At 40.7% G+C, this 19874-nt stretch overlaps 1 protein-coding gene across 1 annotated transcript in view; it reads right to left on the reverse strand.

The window, feature by feature from the left end:
- The window catches only part of LOC140211147 (cullin-associated NEDD8-dissociated protein 1-like), a 52455-nt gene that overhangs the window by 14385 nt on the left and 18196 nt on the right, over window positions 1–19874 (reverse strand). Inside the window, exons 6-11 of the mRNA XM_072280663.1 lie at window positions 18647–18752; window positions 17301–17449; window positions 12633–12925; window positions 11524–11665; window positions 8384–9889; window positions 4496–4591 (exon numbers count right to left, since the gene is read on the reverse strand). Coding sequence (XP_072136764.1) covers window positions 4496–4591; window positions 8384–9889; window positions 11524–11665; window positions 12633–12925; window positions 17301–17449; window positions 18647–18752 — 2292 coding nt within the window. The remainder of the gene's footprint in view (window positions 1–4495; window positions 4592–8383; window positions 9890–11523; window positions 11666–12632; window positions 12926–17300; window positions 17450–18646; window positions 18753–19874) is intronic.

The following is a 19874-nucleotide window of genomic DNA, read 5'->3' on the forward strand; positions in this document are numbered from 1 at the left end:
TACCAATCAGCCTATGCTCTAACCATGCTAGTAACTTTCCTGTAATACCATGGGCTCTTAAATTGGTAAGCAGCCTCATATGTAGCACCTTATCAAAGGCCTTTGTAAAGTCCAAATATACCACATCCACTACGACCCCTGTATCTATCCTACATGTAATCTCCTCAAAGAATTCCAACAGGTTTGTCAGGTAAGATTTTCCCTTAAGAAAACCATGCTGACTTTATCCTATCTTGTCCGTGTATCACCAAGTACTCCATAAACTCATCCTTAACAATCAACTTCAACATCTTCCCAACCATTGAAGTCAGGCTAACCGGTCTATAATTTTCCTTCTGCTGCCTCCCTCTTTTCTTGAAGAGTGGAGTGACATTTGCAATTTTCCAGTCCTCTGGCACCATGCCAGAGTCCAAAGATTTTTGAAAGATCATTACTAATGCCTCCACAATCTCTACCACTACCTCTTTCGGAACCCTAGGGTGTAGTTCAGCTGGTCCGGCTCACTTATATACCCAGCTTTTTGAGCACCTTCTCCCTTGTAATACTAACTGCACTCACTTCTCCGCCTTCACACACAAAATCCTGAACACTGCTAGTGATTTCCACAGCGAAGACTGATGGAAAACACTCATTTAATTCATCTGCTATCTCCCTGTCCCATATTATTATTTCCCTGGCTTCCTTTTCTAGTGGTCCTATATCCGGTCCTATATCCACTCCTATTCTCTTTAATTTTTTACATTCTTGAAAAAGCTTTTTCTATCCACTTTGATATTGTTTGCTAGCTTGCTTTCATATTTCATCTCTTCCCTTCTAATGATTCTTTTAGTTGCTCTCTGCAAGTTTTTAAAGGCTTTCCAATCCTCTATCTTTCCACTAATTTTTGCTTTGTTGTATGCAAGAGATAAGATAGCTGGGGACTTAACCACTTTTGTTATGTTCTTTAACCATAGGCAAAGTCTTGCAGGTCTGGCGAGTCGCTAATGTTCCTTTATTCGAGAGAAACAGGGTTAATTCTGCTAACTATAGTCAACGAGTCTCACATCAGTGGTAGAGAAATTAATGGAGAGGATTCTCAGGGATAGGATTTACGAGCATTTGGAAAACCATGGCCTAATTAGGGACAATCATCATGGCTTTATGCAGGGCAAGTTGCATCTTACTAACTTGATTGTGCTTGTTGATGTACTGTGGATTGTCGTCTACACAGATTTTAATAAGGCAATTGACAAGATCCCTCACAGCAGCTAATCCATATGGTTAAGATGTATGGGATACATGGTGAACAGGTTGTTAGGATTCAGAATTGTCTTGCCCATAGGAGACAGGGAAGTGGTTGATGGGAGTTACACTGGGTGTGTTAGTACGTTTGCAGAATATATGGAGAATGGTGGTGTCGTGGATAGTATAGAAGACTGCTGAAGGACAGAATGATATGGGTGGAGAAATGTGAACTGTTGCACTTTGGTAGATCACATATAAAGAGTCAGTACACTGCCAATGGCAAGACCTTTAACAGTATTGATCAGCAGAGGGATTTTACAGTCCAAATCCATAACTCTCTGAAAGTAGCTACAGAGGGTAATCTGATGGTAAAGAAGGCATATGGCATGCTTGCCTTTATAGCTGGAGAATTGAATTCAGCTTTATGAAACTCTTGTTAGGCAGTATCATCACTGCCAGTATCTTTTTCACAGCATTAAAATATCTAAAACCACTGGGCATGATTTTTAAGGTATGGAGGGTAAATTCAAAGGAGATGGGTGGGGAAAGTTTAATTTTAAACATATCGAGTGGTGGGTTCTTGGAATTCATTAGATGGATAAATTCAACAGTGACAAATTAACCTTCTGCATTTCTAATCAGAGCCCTAATGATTCAGCTTACATTAAAAAAATCAATGGCACTGATGACTTGAAGCCGCAAGATGCAAAGTCACATTATCAGCTGTAGGAATGTAATAATTTACCTGCCAGTCTAAATGAGGGAGCATGCTGATACCTTAGATTACCTGAGTACTGTCACTCTGGTTCCTCATGGAGATTGGTTGTCACTCTCCATGAGAAATGGACTCAACCCAATGCAGGGTTGTTTCACAACAAAAAAAAGGGAAATAACATAGAAAGCAGCATTAATCCAATTATATCAGCTCTACGCAAGACCAATCCAGCAGTCCCATTCCCCTGCACTCTCCCCACAGTCCTACAAATTCTCTCCTTTCACAGACCTAACTAACTCCCTTTTAAATGCTATAATCCTGATTGCCAGCATTACTGCCCTCTTTAACACCTCTGGTGGCATATTTAAAAACCTAGCTACACAGTGAGTAGAATAATAAAATCTTCATTTTATCAAAATTACCTGTACATTATATCTTCTTGACGCAGTTTCCCTCTTTACTCTGTCCAAGCCAGCTTTAATATATCTATAAATCTAAAGAGCCACATCCCAAAAAAATCACTTTGGCAAATCTCTTCTGCAAAACATTCACATCGTTCCTAAAAATGCAATGCCTAGAAATGTGCAAAATATTTCACCTGTGACACAATCTGTGCTTTACAAAGGCTTGTCAAAACTATAATGCCTTTCAGGGTTCTATGTTTTTCTAATCACTTTCTATCTGCCCTGATATTTCCAAAGAATTATGCAGAAAAACACTAAACCTGCTTTTTACTATTTTAGAAATACACACAAAATGCTGGAGGAACTCAGCAGGTCAGGCAGCATCTATGAAAATGAATAAATAGATTTCAGAACTGGAAAGGAAGGTGGGGGGAAGGCGCCAGAATAAAAAGGCATAGACATTTTTATTTAGAAATACTTCTTTTAGTTTATCCTGTTTCTAGAAATTATAAATCAACACACTTCTCAGCATTCCTCCAGCATTTTGTGTGTGTCACTTCTTAGAATTTAATTTCCCTTCTTTACAATCTACTCAGTCTATCAGCCAGTATTTCTTAGCATATAATACTACCCCCTAAAAGTTCTAATGCTCGCAGTTCGAAAACTTGGAAAAAATCCAAATCATTGATGTATATTAGTAAAGACAAAGTTGCTCACACTGAACCTTGAGAACATCACTGTACACATTACTGCAGTAAAAAAAATCTGTCACCATTACTATTTTCTGTTACCTAGCTGATTTGCTACCCATGGTGTTCCTGCTCTTTTTATTTCATGATCTTGAATCTTAATGACACTTATTATGTGCCACATCAGTTATGCAAGCCCACATATGTCACATTGACCATTTCCCTTATGTAAATACTCAAAAACCCACTGAACTCCTCCTCATTTCAATCAAGTGGGCCTTTTTTTCCAGACTATATAACCTCTGATTCTAAAATCTCCCATAAGACATGCTCTCCAAATTCAACCCATCCAACCCCCTAAAAATGTTTTTCAAAGATGATGTCTCATTCTTCTGAACTCCAATCAGAGTCCAAACCTTAACCTTCCCTAATAAGACCTCTCCATACCCAAGAACGTCCTAGTAAGACTTCTCTAAACCACTTCCAATGAAGTATCTTTTCTTAAATGGTGAGGGGAAAACAAAATTGTTCATGGTACACCAGATGTAGTTTCATTGGTGCCTTGTGCCAATGCAATACACTTACCTACTTTTATACTCTAACCAAGTATGGGTTTACATTCCACTTATCTTCCATTAATCCAAGAATGGTTTTCATAGAAATAAGGAAAAATGGACATTTGGATATTTTGTGAACGTTTCTGGGATTTAAATAACCTAAATAAATGTGCAACCAAGTAGGAATACTATTGTAAAGGTGTTATGGAAAGAATATACATGAAGGTAGATTTTCTACAGCTCCCAAATGCAGGTCATCCCCAGCTTACAAATGCCCAGCTTATGTCGTCTTCATACAATATGAATGATCGTCTGGGAGACTAATATGACTTTGACTTTGTGAGCTACTGCATGGTTGCATCTTCTGCTGTACAGAAATTTGCTTAACAACAACATTTCTGACTTTTGAACTGTTCAAATTACAAACAGTTCACAGGAAAGAAAACCGTCATAATCTGGGTACGACCTGCAAGATAATGTCCTAATGTTGCTCATGTGTCCTCAAATCATAAACAGGTAAGCCACAACTTTCCAAATTTGAACTTGTATTAGAATACATTACTTGATCAAAATCCACCAACAGGTAATGTTGAATTTCTCAGGAAGAGCATTGTTAAGAGAAGCTGTTGATGTTCTTGAGAAGTACGTGTCCTTGTCAACAAACATTTTAAAGGAACCTGACCACTATTTTAACACACTGAAATAGGAACAAGCAAGCATAAGTCTCCAGGCTTTCCCTGATAGTCAAAGAACTGCTAGGGTTGGAGAACATGAGCAGCAAATAAAACTTACCAAATGCAAAATTTTTCAGATTCTAACAGCTCAGGCCTACTGGACAAGGAAAAAAAAGCATATAAGGTATATAGTAATTAATGCACGAGAAGACATCTTATCCAGAAAACTCACCAATGCAGCCTTTTAATAGGGGGTCAATTGCTTGTGGATGGTCTGAAATCGTAAACTTGACAGCAGTCACCACTGTGCTTCGTGCATAGGCAGAACCTGGGGAAAATGAAATAGGTGAAACACTCAAACAATTTTGTTTTTGTTTTAAGAAAGCAGGCATGACTTTTTCAGCAGAGATGGAAGAATATTTCTCTTCACAAGAATTTGATTACAAATTTGAATAATGCAAGTTAAAAGGCAGAAGTGACAAGTTTAGGAACATACGAACAGGTTGAGAATGACCCAAGATGCACTGAGGGTTTAACCTTAGAGTCATTCTGCACATCTAGTCTGTGCTAAACCATTAATCTGCCTCGTTCCATTGACCTGCATCCAGATCATAACCCTCCATATCCTCTCATCCACATACTTATCCAAATTGCTCTTAAATTCTTAAATGTTGAAAGACACCGCATCCACCACTTGCGCTGGCAGCTCACTCCACACAACTCCTTCTGAGTGAAGAAGTTCCCCCTTATGTTCCCCTTAAACATACACCTTTCACACATAACTGTAGTCTCACCCAGCCTCAGTGGAAAAAGCCTGCTTGTATTTACTCTATCAACACCCCTCATAACTTTGTATACCTCTATCAAATCTCCCATCAATCTTCTACGTTCTAGGGAATGAAGTCCTAACCTATTTAACCTTCCCTATAACTCAGGTTCTCAAGTCTCGGCAACATCTTTGTAAATTTTCTTTGCACTCTTTCAATCTTATCTACATCTTTCCTTTAGGTAGGTAACCAAACCTGGACACAATACTTCTTATACAATTTCAAGATAACATCTCCAAATCCTGTACTCAATACTGTGATTTATGAAGCCCAATATGCCAAAAGCTTTCTTTATGAACCTACCTACCTGCGATGCCAATTTCAAGGAATTCAACCTTTGTGTCTATCAAGGTACGGGTAGTCAGATGTTTGGCATAGGCCAACTTTACATTACATCACTGATAAAGATACTGAAATCAAATATAAAGTACTAGCGACTAAATATACAAGTTACTTACTAACCTTGAATTTTTGAATAGTTTTCACACTATGGAGATGTGTACAACATGTCTCATCTCCTTCTACACACAGACCTTGAATAAGATAGCACACTATCTTAGCTTCAGTTAAAGAAAATGTAGGAAAAATATAAAGACAACTGGAACAGTGCAACATTTTTGATAGCGTTATAAAGTTAACCAACTACAAAGAGAAACATTAAGTTGAGCTGTGCTACTAGAGATAACGATAAGTATAAGAAAATAACAAAAGGTCAAACTATTTCTTCTGAGAGTGGGGAGAAAGGTTTAATTCTCTGCAACAACCCCATACTAAATTCACAGAATTTTTAAGTTTTTTTAATAAAAACTTTCATAGAGACATAAATACATAAATAGTGAAGGGCAAGTATTAGATGTGGCTTGTAGTGCCAATTATTAACAAACTTGGAGGGAAGCTGGTCTGTTTCTGTATGGTAAAACATTTAGTGACACCTGTTATCTGAAGCCTGACATTATTCAGAATAGACTGCTGTCATAAATATTTCTGTCAATTGGGATCAGCAGCTAAATTGCGCTCTCTCAATTTTTAGTCACCTAGTTATCTCATGAAGACACTGTAGTACTACTTTGTGGACAAAACTGAAGAATTTAGATTAAAAGATAGGTAGCATATGGCTCACTTCCTTTTTTAAAAGTTAATTAGCCGATTCAAATTGCAGCAAACAAAATCTTTAACAAGTAGCTGGAGCTATACTCATTGCAAGCAAATAATTAAATGAATATTAATAATCTAACTAGACTGAGAAGGAAACAGTATTCTTTCTCGCAGGGATCAAGAGCTAGTTGGGAAAAACCCACATTATAATATCATTCGTGGACTGTGAATGGATCAGATGATGAAAAAAAAAGTCTTCTTTCACCCACCCAAGTTTGATTTTCTTTTCCTGTTCCCACTGAAGTTTAATGGGCCAAATGGGAAGTGATGGCTGTCACTCAAATGGCTATAGTTCGTTCTGTAAACACAAACAAGTGAGACCATTTGACTCTTCATCACAACTGAATCAGATGTCTAAGAGTTTCAAGCAGATGTTAATGGAGCACAGACTGATTGGAATTTTGAATTTATATTTTCTTAAACCAGGCTGCTAAGCTGAGATTCACTGACAGATGAGAGATAAATATGCAATGATATTCCAATAAATCCCTGACTCAAAAACATACTACATCTCATTTATCAGCCAAAACCTAATATCAACCCACTGTTGGTATTTTTCCAGTATGTGGCCACTGATTACATGGCCAGCATTTAATACCAATCACAAATTGCCCTCAAGAGGCTGGTGGTGACACCATTTTCTGGAACTGGTGCAAGTTCACCCACTGTGCTGTAGTGGAGGAACTCCAGGATTGAGACTCGGGGGCAATTAAGAATGGTGTGTGACTTGGATGGAAATCTACAGGTGATTGTGCTCCCCTGTACCTGTTACCCTTATCCTTCCTAGTGGTTGCAGTCATAGGTTTGGGTCCAGGTTTCTGTCTCACCCCAGTTCTAACCTCTGCATGCACTCGTGGCACTAGGACTTAATACAAAACAGCTTAATAACAATGAGCATAGCAAGGACATTCCCACTGACTTCCTGTATCTGGAGAATGCACCAAAGTTGGGCATCCTCAGTTAGCACTGAAGGGCAAAGTCATCAGATAAACAGCAAAAATAGACATATACTCAAAAGTATCGCTCTCACCCCCAAATCATTAAGATTTTTACTTGATCTAAGCCAGCATTATATTGCAGAACACTGTAATGTCATTGTCATATGTGCAGCCTTTCAAATGATGTTGCATAGAGGCCCGATATTGTCTCTCTGACTGACACAGAGAAGTCAGAGGAATTATTTCAGAATCTTGCACATACTTGTCCAACTGTGGCATGATAGTGCAACATTTAGCTTAACGCTTACAGTGCCTACTGTAAGATCAGGGTTCAATTCCTTCCACGGTCTGTAAGGAGTTTTTACGTTCTCCACGTGACCGCAAGGGTTTCCTCTGGATGCTCCAGTTTCCTCCTACAATCCAAAGATGTACGGGTATGGGTTAGTAAGTTGTGGGTATGCTCTGTTGGCCCCAGAAGCATGGCGACGTTTGCCGGCTGTATCAGCACAGTCGACAGAAAAGAAGCATTTCACAGTATGTTCCACTATACAGAACTGCGTAAAAAGTCTTAGGCACCCTTTTTATATGGTTTCAGATCGTATGGCCTCCACAGAGCCCTAATCGCAAAGGATGTCTGGGATTACTTGGAGAGACAGAAGCAAACAAGAGAACCAAAGTCTGCAGAACAACTGTGGCAAGTTCTCCAAGATGCTTGGAACAGCGTACCAGTTGATTTTCTTGTAAAACCGCATGACAGTGCATCTAAGAGCAGTGATGCAGTTTTAAGGCAAATGGTAGCCATGCCAAATATTGATTTGATCTAGTTTTTTTTTAACTGCTTACTGCTCTTTAGTAATTTTACTGATACTTAGAAACTTTTTATTTCATTATTTTGAAAGAATCTTCACTTTACAGAAACTTTTACATTTGCCTAAGATTTACACAGTTCTGTACATGTAACAAATAAAACGAATCATTTTTATCTTTTTTAACCTTTATATAAGACCAAGCTTAAAGTGGTGTTTCTAGAGCATAATGTGCATTCCTTTCATGAAATATGTAGGAATATTTCAATAAATGTTGAACTATATAGTGCCCTTATAAACTTACTTCCCTCCACAGCTTATTTCCCCCCATCCTCACCCCACCACCACAATAGGGGCTTGATTCTGCTAAACAACAAGCAATTTCTATACTTACCAGAAGTGAGTTGTTTTTTCAGCCTGGGTAACAAATGGGATGGGTCGATGAGGGTCAACTTTCCTAGACATTCAGCCACTACATTCCGAGTTCCTTCTTCAACACACTCACAGTTTTTGAACAGTAAGGCCCAAATGTCTTGAATGTAAGGTTTTAAGCTATCAGCTGAGGAAGAACTAATAACCTCTTTCAATGAGTGCAGCAACAGATACTGACGCTTGGGTTGACTGCTAATCTCCTTGAGTATGAAAGGAAGATAGTCACTAAGGTTTCCCACACTGATGTTTCCCAATGCATAGGAGGCAGCAGACTTTACTTCTTCACTGGGTGATGAAAATGCTTCAAGGATTACCACCTTGAGCTCCCTTTGTGCACCCAGATTCATGGTGCGGCCTATCTCACCTAAAGAAAGCAGAGCAAGCAAACGGACCGAATCAGAGGATTTTGGATTCTTCACCTCCTGAACAAACTGGTTCACCACTGAACTGGCGTCCTTTGGACAAGCTGAAGTAAGTGCAGCCACACATTTCGCCACGGAGTAATAGGCCTGCTTGTGCAAAATCACGGGACCACCTGACTGAGCTGATGAATAGATAGTCCCTGTCAACTGCTTGAGCAGCTCCATATAGCCCATATTGGGAGTCTTGGATATGACCAAAGCCTGGAAGAAGTCCAAAATTGCACTCAGAGCCCCTCCTTGCAGCAGTGGCGAGCGAACCAGGTTGAACAGCTCAATTAATATTGACCCACCAATCTTGGAGACAGACGATGGGTAAACTTTGGCTAGAGATGTCAAGAAGGTGATTGCCATCTGAGAGACGTGCATGTCACTCTCTCCAATGAGGGATGGAAGCTCCTTCAAGACAGACTCAATCATCATTGGCTTTAGGCTGTCACTGTAATTCTTAATCAGGATATCTAAAGCAGCAAGGGTGCTTAGTTTTAACGCACGCTGGTTCTTCCTTAGAAAAGAGGCCAGGATGGGAACAGCCTCACCAAGAATTGGGCGCAGATCAATTTTTAATGGAGAGCTTGCAATCAGGGTCAAGGTTTTGACTGTGGTGAGTCGTGTGATCTCATTCTTCAGTCGTTCAAGGAAGATTTGCAATGTGGGATTCAGATCAGCACCCAGATTGTCCCCCAGGTTACAAATGATTTGTCCCATACAAGCAATAGCCCTCTCCTTCACCTCCTGGTCAATATCAGCGGCTTTTAATCTCTTCAAAGTGCTACTAAACAAATCCTTCACATATGGTTTAGCGTCAAATGAACAAGGTTTGCTCAATGGACGGATCACCTCTACGAGTTGCTGGGTCACAAGCAAAGCCTCAGAGGTTATTTTGTAGAAAGGATCACTAATGCAGGCCACAGTTGGAGGCAACAAAGTCTTAACATGGGGGTGAAATACTTCTGGTGGATGATTGCAGAGGATGACATGGAAGAAGGTCAGTGCATCAATCTTCATGTTTGAGGTACTTGATTTGTCAGTAAGGGAGTAAATAATGCCTGAAAACAAAGAATGCAAGATTAGTTTATCGTCACTGAACACTCAAATATTATGAGCAAATACATCTCAAATCTCTCCAAAACATTACAATTCATCCTCGGCCAATCTTAATCTCCTGACCAGCAGGCCCCAGCAACCTTACAGTCTTTATCAGGGGAGAAGGAAAATCATTTGGTACCCTCTCTTTCTCTCAAAGCGTCTTTTTCTTCCCTTTTCTCATCTAAAATCAACATTCCACCATGATTATGTTTTCTTTTTCCCATTTCCTCTGGAGTAAAAGAATCCAGAATACCTGAAAGCCTGGCTACACAAAAACAGCAATGAAAATCAGAATAAAAAGTGTTAAAGCTGGACATGTGGCACAATTGATCATTTTGAGTCTTGAGTTTTGTTAAGCAAAGCTACAAGGGATTAGGTATCATAACAGATGAAAGTGCACATCAGCCACCACTCAAATCTCTTGTAATAACCTTTTCCTCCCCGAGACTTAAACCTCACGTCACCTTGACTTTCATATCAACACCTCAATTCTCCTTCCTCAAAATTCTTTTCAACCTTTGGATGGAGTAATTGTCGTTATCCTAATGTCACTGCCTGATTGTGAGACAAAGCCGTTATCCTAACTGACAGCACATCCCAAAAGGAGAGCGTCTCATTTGGTTTGTATAACTCCGTAAATTCATCCTAAGAGTATAACCCAGCTTTTGTTAACAGAAGAGTTTTTTCAGCTCTGTGACAAGACTCATATCAACAGGTTAGTTTACAACACAGTAAGATTCCATGTTAAGCAACACACACAAAATGCTGGAAGAACTCAGATCAGGCAGCATCTATGGAAATGAATAAACAGTCAGCGATTTGGGGGAAAGATCCTTCTTCAGGATTGTAAAGAAAGAAGGAAGATGCTAGAATAAAAAGGTGGGGGTTGGGAGTGGGGGGAGAAGAGGAATGAGGGTAGCTCAAAGGTAATAAGTGAAGTCAGGTTGGTGGAAAAGGTAATGTTTTTTTTAAATAAATACCTGGCAGCTACCTGGTTGGCACTGTGGTTACTGACCAGAGTCATTTAGATAATGTTGTCTGTAATGGGAGCAGTCACTAGTCATAGTTGAATGAATGATGAGGATGAACGAATATTCTGCTCTACACATCTGCTACACGATCTTTGTAAATCTTGCAATGCTTGTACAAAGCTTCCCAAGAGTACTATTTAATCCCTGACTACAATTATATTTGCCCAAGAGAGTGATTATTCTATTGAAAGACGTGGCTCTGTCTCAATTAAGTCGCAATTGTTTCTAAAGTTGTTACTAAGGATTTTTCTTTTGAAACTTTGCAACATCAAAAACAACCCAGAAACAAAAGAACAGGCCAGAGAGCTAATCTGATATTATTTGTATGTGGAGGGTCTGATGACATGTTATATTGTGGTAAGTGAGTAGCTTCTACTTGGAACTGCAAGGGGAAGCACAAAAGATCAGTAAATTTGTTTGTGATAGAGGACAGCAAGGAAGGATGCAGCAACCACCATTTAATGCTCCCCTGAAACATATATAGAAAATATGGAGTTTCTCTGCAATTTATCTTATTTTAGTTAAGAACCTTACAAACTGCCATTATCCATATTCATGCCTACCTGGCACCAGAGCTGGTATATGTTCTGACAATCCTCCAGGTAGGACACTAGCCAGTTCGGTTAGAAGGTTGAAACAGCTTTGCCGTGTCTTCATACTCTTCTCCTTAAGCTGCTTGTGCAAAGCTTTCACTATGCTAGGTACCTTCAGGGAAAGGGAAGCAAAAGGGTTAAGGTGGATAGAAGTAGGAGAAAGGAAAGACAAGGAAGGGGGCAAGGAAAACAGATGGAAGGAGGAATGGAAGAGAGGATTTAAAGGATGGGAAATGAGAGAAAAACATGAGAAGTTAGGTCAAGTAACATTTGTTAAAAGCAAAAAAATTTGAGAAAAACTATTCACACAATAACTGAAAACGGAATGCAGACATTCATAATCACAAACCCAGGTGAATGGACACCATAAGATGCATGTAAATGTGCTCTACATTTAAATGCAACCACATTTCCCAGCTTTCCTGTGCAAATTTACACTTACATTTACAGCAAAATTTATGTATTCTTACCTATAATCAAACAACTATCATGTGTAACTCAACTCTAACCTTCAATATCCCTGCAATTAATAACCTATAACCTTCTCAGTAACTCATTCACAGCCCAGTGTATGGAAACCAATTTTCTGCCGAATATCTTACAGGCCACATTTTCGACCTGCTCTTGCAGAAATATGCATTCAATTCCCAACATGTTATACCCATGCCTGAAACTGACTCAATGATAAATGAATTTCCCCTCACCACCACTCCATATTGCTATCATTTAACTCGGACATTGAGACTCTTCTTTCTAGGCTTTTTAAGTAAAGGAAACAGAATACTGGCATTTGTTAATCCTGCTCAGTTTGGTATTTTTCAGCAAGATCACTTCTCAGTCTTTTAAAATCTATTGAAAATAGTTTTAATGCTTTAAACAATTTTAATGCTAAAAAAGTGACACTATTCTATCAACTACGTCATTCAGTGACAGTCTGATACTGGTAAGTGTTGGGAATGGAAGAATGAGTTAACATTCTCAACACTCTTCTCACGTGTTAACAATATGGGTGTTTGCCAGGGAAGGTTCACGTGGATGAGAGAAACGGTAATATGTACCTATGGGAAAAAAAAACTCACTTGATTTTGAAGCATCACAAGCGGCATATCTCCCTGATCCAGCACATCTGCAGTCTGCAACCAGCTCTGGACTGGTTTTGTCTGCTTCAGGAGAGACACATAAGCATGAAATATATCAGCCTTCACATTTTCTTCCCGTTCCTTGAATCTACTGATCAGAGCTGGCGAGACAGTCTTATAAAACTCCTGCAGCATTTCATGCCTGGTGCTTACAATGGCATCCAAACACTTAGTTGAAGCTCGACGCACCTTCCAACTCATATCATCATCATCTGTGTACTCTTCTTCACTGTCTGATTGGAGAAAGAAATAATGAAAAATAGTAGATTCAGGACTGACAAAGCCATCAAATAAGTATCCATCACTCAAGTCCAACTGCTTCAAAACACTTGTGGGAACTTTTGATGCAAATTATGTGAAGACTACCACTGTACTGTAACAAGGAAAATTAGGCTTTTGTCTATCACAATAAGAAAGCAGAGTTCTCTCCAGTGTCTTGGCCAATATTTATCCATCAACCATTATTGAAACACTACCTGACTGTTTATGGGACTTTGTGACTGAATTGGCTGCTATCAATCAGACACTCAAAAAAATAGACACAATACTTTGTATTAGTTATGTTTGCAAATATGAAGTACTGTACCAAAGCACTCCAAAACAAATTCATGAAAAATGAGGAATGTGTAGTTGCTGACCAGACTATGTAACATCTGGCCAATGGAACCTAACATAGTGCAGAAAACCGAGGTGTTACTCTGAAAGCAGAAATTCTACTGAGAATAACCAGCTAAAAGCAGCATAAACCAGCCACATGTTCCCTCCAGTTATACATAGCCAGTCATGTTCCCTCCAGTTCCTTAAAGAAATCAGGCAGGATTGAATGATGGAGCAGACTTAATGGGCCAAGTGGCCCAACTTTGTTCCTATATGTTATGGTTAAAAGCAGTTTTCATTCCCCTTACACCAAGCATTAAGAACCACTAGATTAAGTGCATAATGCTAAAAAGCAAAGTTGGGCTGCCAAACATTCCTAGATCACTCAGAGGGACTCTGAGCATTCTTTAATTTAATCTATTAAGCACACTTCACAATGTTATATTCACATTCAGTCACCCCCTTCACAATCCAGCAGTACTCTGATTCTAAATCTCTTGCAATCAGAAGGGCCCATTTTATATTAGAGAGATTGAAGTCCCCAATGACAACAACCCAATTGTTTTCATACCTTTCCTTAATCTGCATGCATATCCGTTCCTCGATGTCTGAGTGCCCATTGGGGGTCTGCAGTACAAACCCAGAGTGTCTGCACCCTTTCTATTTTTGAGTTCTACCCAAACAGACTCAGTGGACGAGCTCTTCATTATAACCCTCTGAGCACAGCTGTGATATTGTCCCTGATAAGTAGTGCAAACACTTGACCTGAAACAATGACTCTTTTCTCCACCAAAGCTGTCTGACTAGCTGAGAATTTCTAGCATTTTTCAATTTTTTCAATATTTTCCTGGATTAATATACCACATGCCTCCAACCCAGGTAAGTAATGTATTGATAAACTATGACTTAAGTGAAAGGCGGATGCCATGACCTAAGTGAAAGGCAGAAAAGATTTCATTAACTCCCATGTCAATAACAGATGGTGCAATCCTGGGCATATTACAATCAAGGAACGTGCCTGTAGCCCAGATATTGAACTTTTTGCTGTTGGGCTCCGGCCATATTATTTGCCAAGGGAAATCTCGCATGCAATTGTGGTTGTTGTGTACATCCCTCCCTCTGCCAACCCGACATCGGTGTGTAACAGCATTTACACCGTCATAGCCAGATTACAAACCCAGCACCCGAGTGCCCTCATTACCATCTCGGGTGACTTCAACCAGGGTACCATGGGTAGAACACTGCCCTACTTCACGCAGTATGTGAGCTGTACAACCAGAGGGGAGAGGAATCTGGATTTGATGTATGCTAACGTTAAGGATGCATACAGCTCCTCTCCCCTCCCTCCACTGGGAAGATCAGATCACAACCTGATGCATCTAAAACCCTGCTATGTGCCTCTGGTGAAGAGTAAACCTGCAACCTCGAAGACAGTGAGGAAATGGTCGGAGGAGGCTTATGAGGCGCTCCAGGGTAATTTTCAGGTGACAGACTGGCAGGCACTCTGTGAGCCACATGGAGAGGATATTGATGGGCTCACAGAATGCATCACTGATTACATTAACTTCTGTGTGTTCCGACAAGAACTGTCCTTTGTTATTCAAATAACAAGCCACGGATGACAAAGGACATTAAGGACATCCTGAACGGTAAAAAGAGGGCGTTTAGAGATGGAAATAGGGAGGAGCTGAGAGCAATACAGAGGGACCTGAAAGCCAGGATCAGGGAGGCTAAAGACAGGTACAGGAGGAAGCTTGAGTGGAAACTCCTCAACATGAGAGAGGTCTGGAGGGGGATGAGGACCATCACTGGGTTTTGGCATACTAGCAACAGAGGAGCTGAAGGCAGTGTGGACAGAGCCAACGAACTTAACCTGTTCTTTAACAGATTTGACATTGTGACCCCTGCCCATCCCCCACATGAGCCATCTGTTGTCGGCCCCCAACCAACACATATTCCACTCTCCTCTCCTACCCCTCCTCACAGTCCCCCACCCTGCTCTCATGACTATACCCCTCCCCCACAGGAAACCACCATGGTGGGCTTCATGGCTGAACAGGTGAGAAGACAGCTGAAACGTCTCAACCCAAGCAAGGCTGCAGGCCCGGATGGTGTCAATACCAGGGTGCTCAAAGCCTGTGCCCCTCAGCTATGTGGAGTACTCGCCATGTATTCAACATGAGCCTGAGGCTCTGGAGGGTTCCTGTACTGTGAAAGACGTCCTGCCTCGTCCCTGTGCCAAAGACGCCGCACCCCAGCGGCCTCAATGACTACAGACCGGTGGCATTGACCTCCCACATCATGAAGACCCTGGAGAGACTTGTTCTGGAGCTGCTCCAGCCTATGGTCAGGCCACACTTTGATTCCCTCCAGTTCGCCTACCAGCCCCGACTAGGAGTTGAGGATGCCATCGTCTACCTGCTGAACCGTGTCAACACCCACCTGGACAAGCCAGCGAGTACTGTGAGAGTCATGTTTTTGACTTCTCCAGTGCGTTCAACACCATCCGCCCTGCTCTGCTGGGGGAGAAGCTGACAGAGATGCAGGTGGATGCTTCCCTGGTATCATGGATTCTTGATTACCTGACTGGCAGACCACAGTACATGTGCTTGCAACACTGTGTGTCCGACAGAGTGATCAGCAGCACTGGGGCTCCACAGGGAAATGTCTTGTCTCCCTTTCTCTTCACCATTTACACCTTAGACTTCAACTACTGCACAGAGTCTTGTCATCTTCAGAAGTTTTCGGATGACTCTGCCATAGTTGGATGCATCAGCAAAGGGGATTAGGTTGAGTACAGGGCTACGGTAGGAAACTTTGTCATATGGTGTGAGCAGAATTATCTGCAGCTTAATGTGAAAAAGACTAAGGAGCTGGTGGACTTAAGGAGAGCTAAGGTACCGGTGACCCCTGTTTCCATCCAGGGGGTCAGTGTGGACATGGTGGAGGATTACAAACACCTGGGGATACGAATTGACAATAAACTGGACTGGTTAAGGAACACTGAGGCTGTCTACAAGAAGGGTCAGAGCCGTCTCTTCTTCCTGAGGAGACTGAGGTCCTTTAACATCTGCCAGACGATACTGAGGATGTTCTACAAGTCTGTGGTGGCCAGTGCTATCATGTTTGCTGTGTGTGCTGGGGCAGCAGGCTGAGGGTAGCAGACACCAACAGAATCAACAAACTCACTTGTAAGGCCAGTGGTGTTGTGGGGATGGAACTGGACTCTCTCACGGTGGTGTCTGAAAAGAGGATGCTATCTAAGTTGCATGCCAGCTTGGTCAATGTCTCCCATCCACTACATAATGTACTGGGTGGGCACAGGAGTACATTCAGCCAGAGACTCATTCCTCCGAGATGCAGCACAGAGCGTCATAGGAAGTCATTCCTGCCTGTGGCCATCAAACTTTACAATTCCTCCCTTGGAGGGTCAGACACCCTGAGCCAATAGGCTGGTCCTGAACTTATTTCATAATTTACTGGCATAATTTACATATTACTATTTAACTATTTATGGTTCTATTACTATTTATTATTTATGGTGCAACTGTAACAAAATCCAATTTCCCCCGGGACCAATAAAGTATGACTATGACTAATTAATACCTTGAAGTATTCTTCTATGTGCATTATGGATTTATAATTCCTCAAAGTGTCATCTGTTTTTGAGAACATAACATGGTACATCATGATTCTCTCACCTGATACCCACGTGTACATGTGTCCATTTGGTTCAATGTCACAATTATTAAACCCTATCTGATTTTCTTCTTTCTAGCTGGGAACACCGAATGAGATATGTCAACTCAGCCCATACCAAACAAAGGGAGCTATGGCTAATAATTCATAGATTAAATTTGATACTTACAAGATCTCAACACAGGAAGGGTCATGCCATGAAGCATTTTCCTCTCCTTTTTCCTCCTATTTGTGATGCTGCTCCAGCTATTTTCAACAATGATATTTAAAAGGAAATGTAACAAAACTCATTATTAAGCACTAAGCACTGACCTTGATCTTCCTCTTCATCACCTTTGTCTGTTTCCATAGCATCTTCATCATCCTCATCTTGGTCATAGTTGTAATTAGGATCATATGTGATATACTTTAGGCATAGTCCAATCATAGCGGGAATGTGAACTGACATCTCCTTTGGACTCCTTAAAGTACATGAAAAGTGTTTTAATTTCTAACTGCTTGTTTTGAATTTAATTATTTAACCATACATCTTAACATCAAAAATGTTTTCGTAAACATTAGGATGGCTTCTTGTCCGACAAAGTTCACTACATTCCAAATCAGAATGGAAAGGTTAGGTACGAGAAATGTCCATAGTTAGCTTTCATGCACCTGTGATGAGGCAAGATAAATGGAACAAAAGTTCTCCTTGCTATAGCCTGATGTGATGCTATGGAAGCATCATTGGACACATTACAGAGAATTCCCAGGATTCTGACCAACCCAGCTCCTCCAGCTGGTTTGTCCTACCAATACAGTATAAATAATCTAGCGACTGTCATAGAATGAAGTTTTTCGCAAGTTTTTTTTGTATTAACATACCCATGTGTGAGGCATCAATATTGCTGAAGGATGTACATTTTACTACTCAATCTGAGTCACAACTGCTTCTCTCTCCATTTCATCTCCTTCCCTCACCCTTGACTAAATCCATTGTTCAGACTAAAGTCTGATTTATACTTCTGCATACTGGCTACGCCATAGGCCTGATTTATACTTCTGCGTAGCTCTACGCCGTAGCAAGCATGCGTTATTGTATCCGCGTTGCTCTGCAATTCACCGCCAAAACGCTAGTTGGCGGTGGGGTTTCTATGCCACCGTGTTGAGTTTCTTCATGAGAGACATGGACAAGGAAATACATTTCAAATATTTTCCGATGTCGGCAGGTAGATTTGACGTATTTAGTTCATCGTCTCCAACCATTTATTTTGCATCAGTGCACAGACATGGCGGAGAAAAGCAACCGGAAATGCGACGCTACCAAGCAGACCAATCACAGTTGTTGCGGTCTGTGTTGCTGCGACACGAGTTACTTTTTTGGGGAGGTGCATGTCTCCCGATGGCGTAGGGTACACAGTACCTATGACGTAGATTTGACGCAGAAGTACAAATCAGACTTAGCAGTTACATTCATATACAAAAAAAAATCCTTCATGAAATCCAAAAGAAATTGGTGGTGGGGATGGGAGAACAGGATGTACATCAAAATGAAACAAAGGTAAAGGTGAAAGATAAAAATGGAGCCTCTTCCAGACACTTGAATTCAGAGCAAGAGAAAAAAAAAAGGCCTCTTGACTGCATAGGTGCACTGATCACTGTACAGGAGCCTAGTAACACACCTTCTTACAAACGACTCAAATGCCTGGAAGCAGTATTCCCGCAGCTCATCATCATCCACATTGCAGTACTTCACAACTAGTGGAATAATCTTCTCCAGATGCTCACCTGAAAAACAGATACACACAGAGAACTGTTAGTGAGAAGTGTTGGGCGGAAAAAGACAGCTTTGGTAAAATTAATAAAGTTCAAACTGAATTTTTAAAAAGGCTTTCAGCCCTTCAGGCTGGTTCCTTATCACGTCATCAATGGCTGCCTCAGATACTAGACACTAACCAAGGTCTATGTACTTTGAACTATAACTGTCAATAGAATCAAAGATCCTATCTGTGCTTGTCTTCTTGATCCTTACTCATTTTAAGGTGTTTACTGGCATGTAATCATCTTGTTTTTTTTTAGGATTATGCCTCTCATCCATTACCTTGTTTCATGTAATTAATGAGAGGGATTAAAATGCAGGAAATGCTTAATGGTTAGAATACTGTGTACAACCTGGTCACCTCAGCAGAGGAAGAATGTGACAGCGTTAGAAGGGTACAGAGGACACCTATGATGCCAGAATTATAAAGTGAAAGGTTGCCTAGAATTATAAGTTGTCAATCTATAAACATCTGTACACTTGTAAACAACAACTCAGTGCAGAGGAAGTGCAATGCATCACAAAGCAGGAACCTCTCCCAATCCAGTTACCTTGGTAAACTCTATCCCCTTCATGACTGAAGGACTACTATGAGTTGGAGAGCATGACTCTCTTCAGCGGTACCTCACCCAATCGTTATTCTGGGTGAACACTGTGTCACCAGTCTGCTCAACAGACATTACCACGAGGAAGTATGCCTTCAAGGCCAATATTCTCAAAGTGAGAACGGTTAAAGACCGTACAGTAAGACTGCTCTCAAGGCCAGTCTAGGAGACTGTCCAAAGGCATAATGAAATGATTATTTGACTTTTAGTCTCAGTAATGAAGATTGACACCTTATGGATGTCAGGCGAGGAGTGCTCTACCTCTGGAGGGACTGTTTGTTTTGTACAAACATCACTTCCTGTTTGTAAACTGCTTTTACATCATTTCCTGCACAGGTTAATTTGGATTGACTTGGAGCAAACACAGTAGAAAGACATCCATTTCCATCGACTCTTTATTTGCCCTTGAATCAGCAATATCTGTGTCTTAAGCTTTTTTAACATTGGTAAACATTTAGTCAATGTACTTTATAGGATGTATTATGC

Source organism: Mobula birostris, chromosome 16 (genome assembly GCF_030028105.1).
Source record: "Mobula birostris isolate sMobBir1 chromosome 16, sMobBir1.hap1, whole genome shotgun sequence".
Taxonomy (NCBI): Eukaryota; Metazoa; Chordata; class Chondrichthyes; order Myliobatiformes; family Myliobatidae; genus Mobula; species Mobula birostris.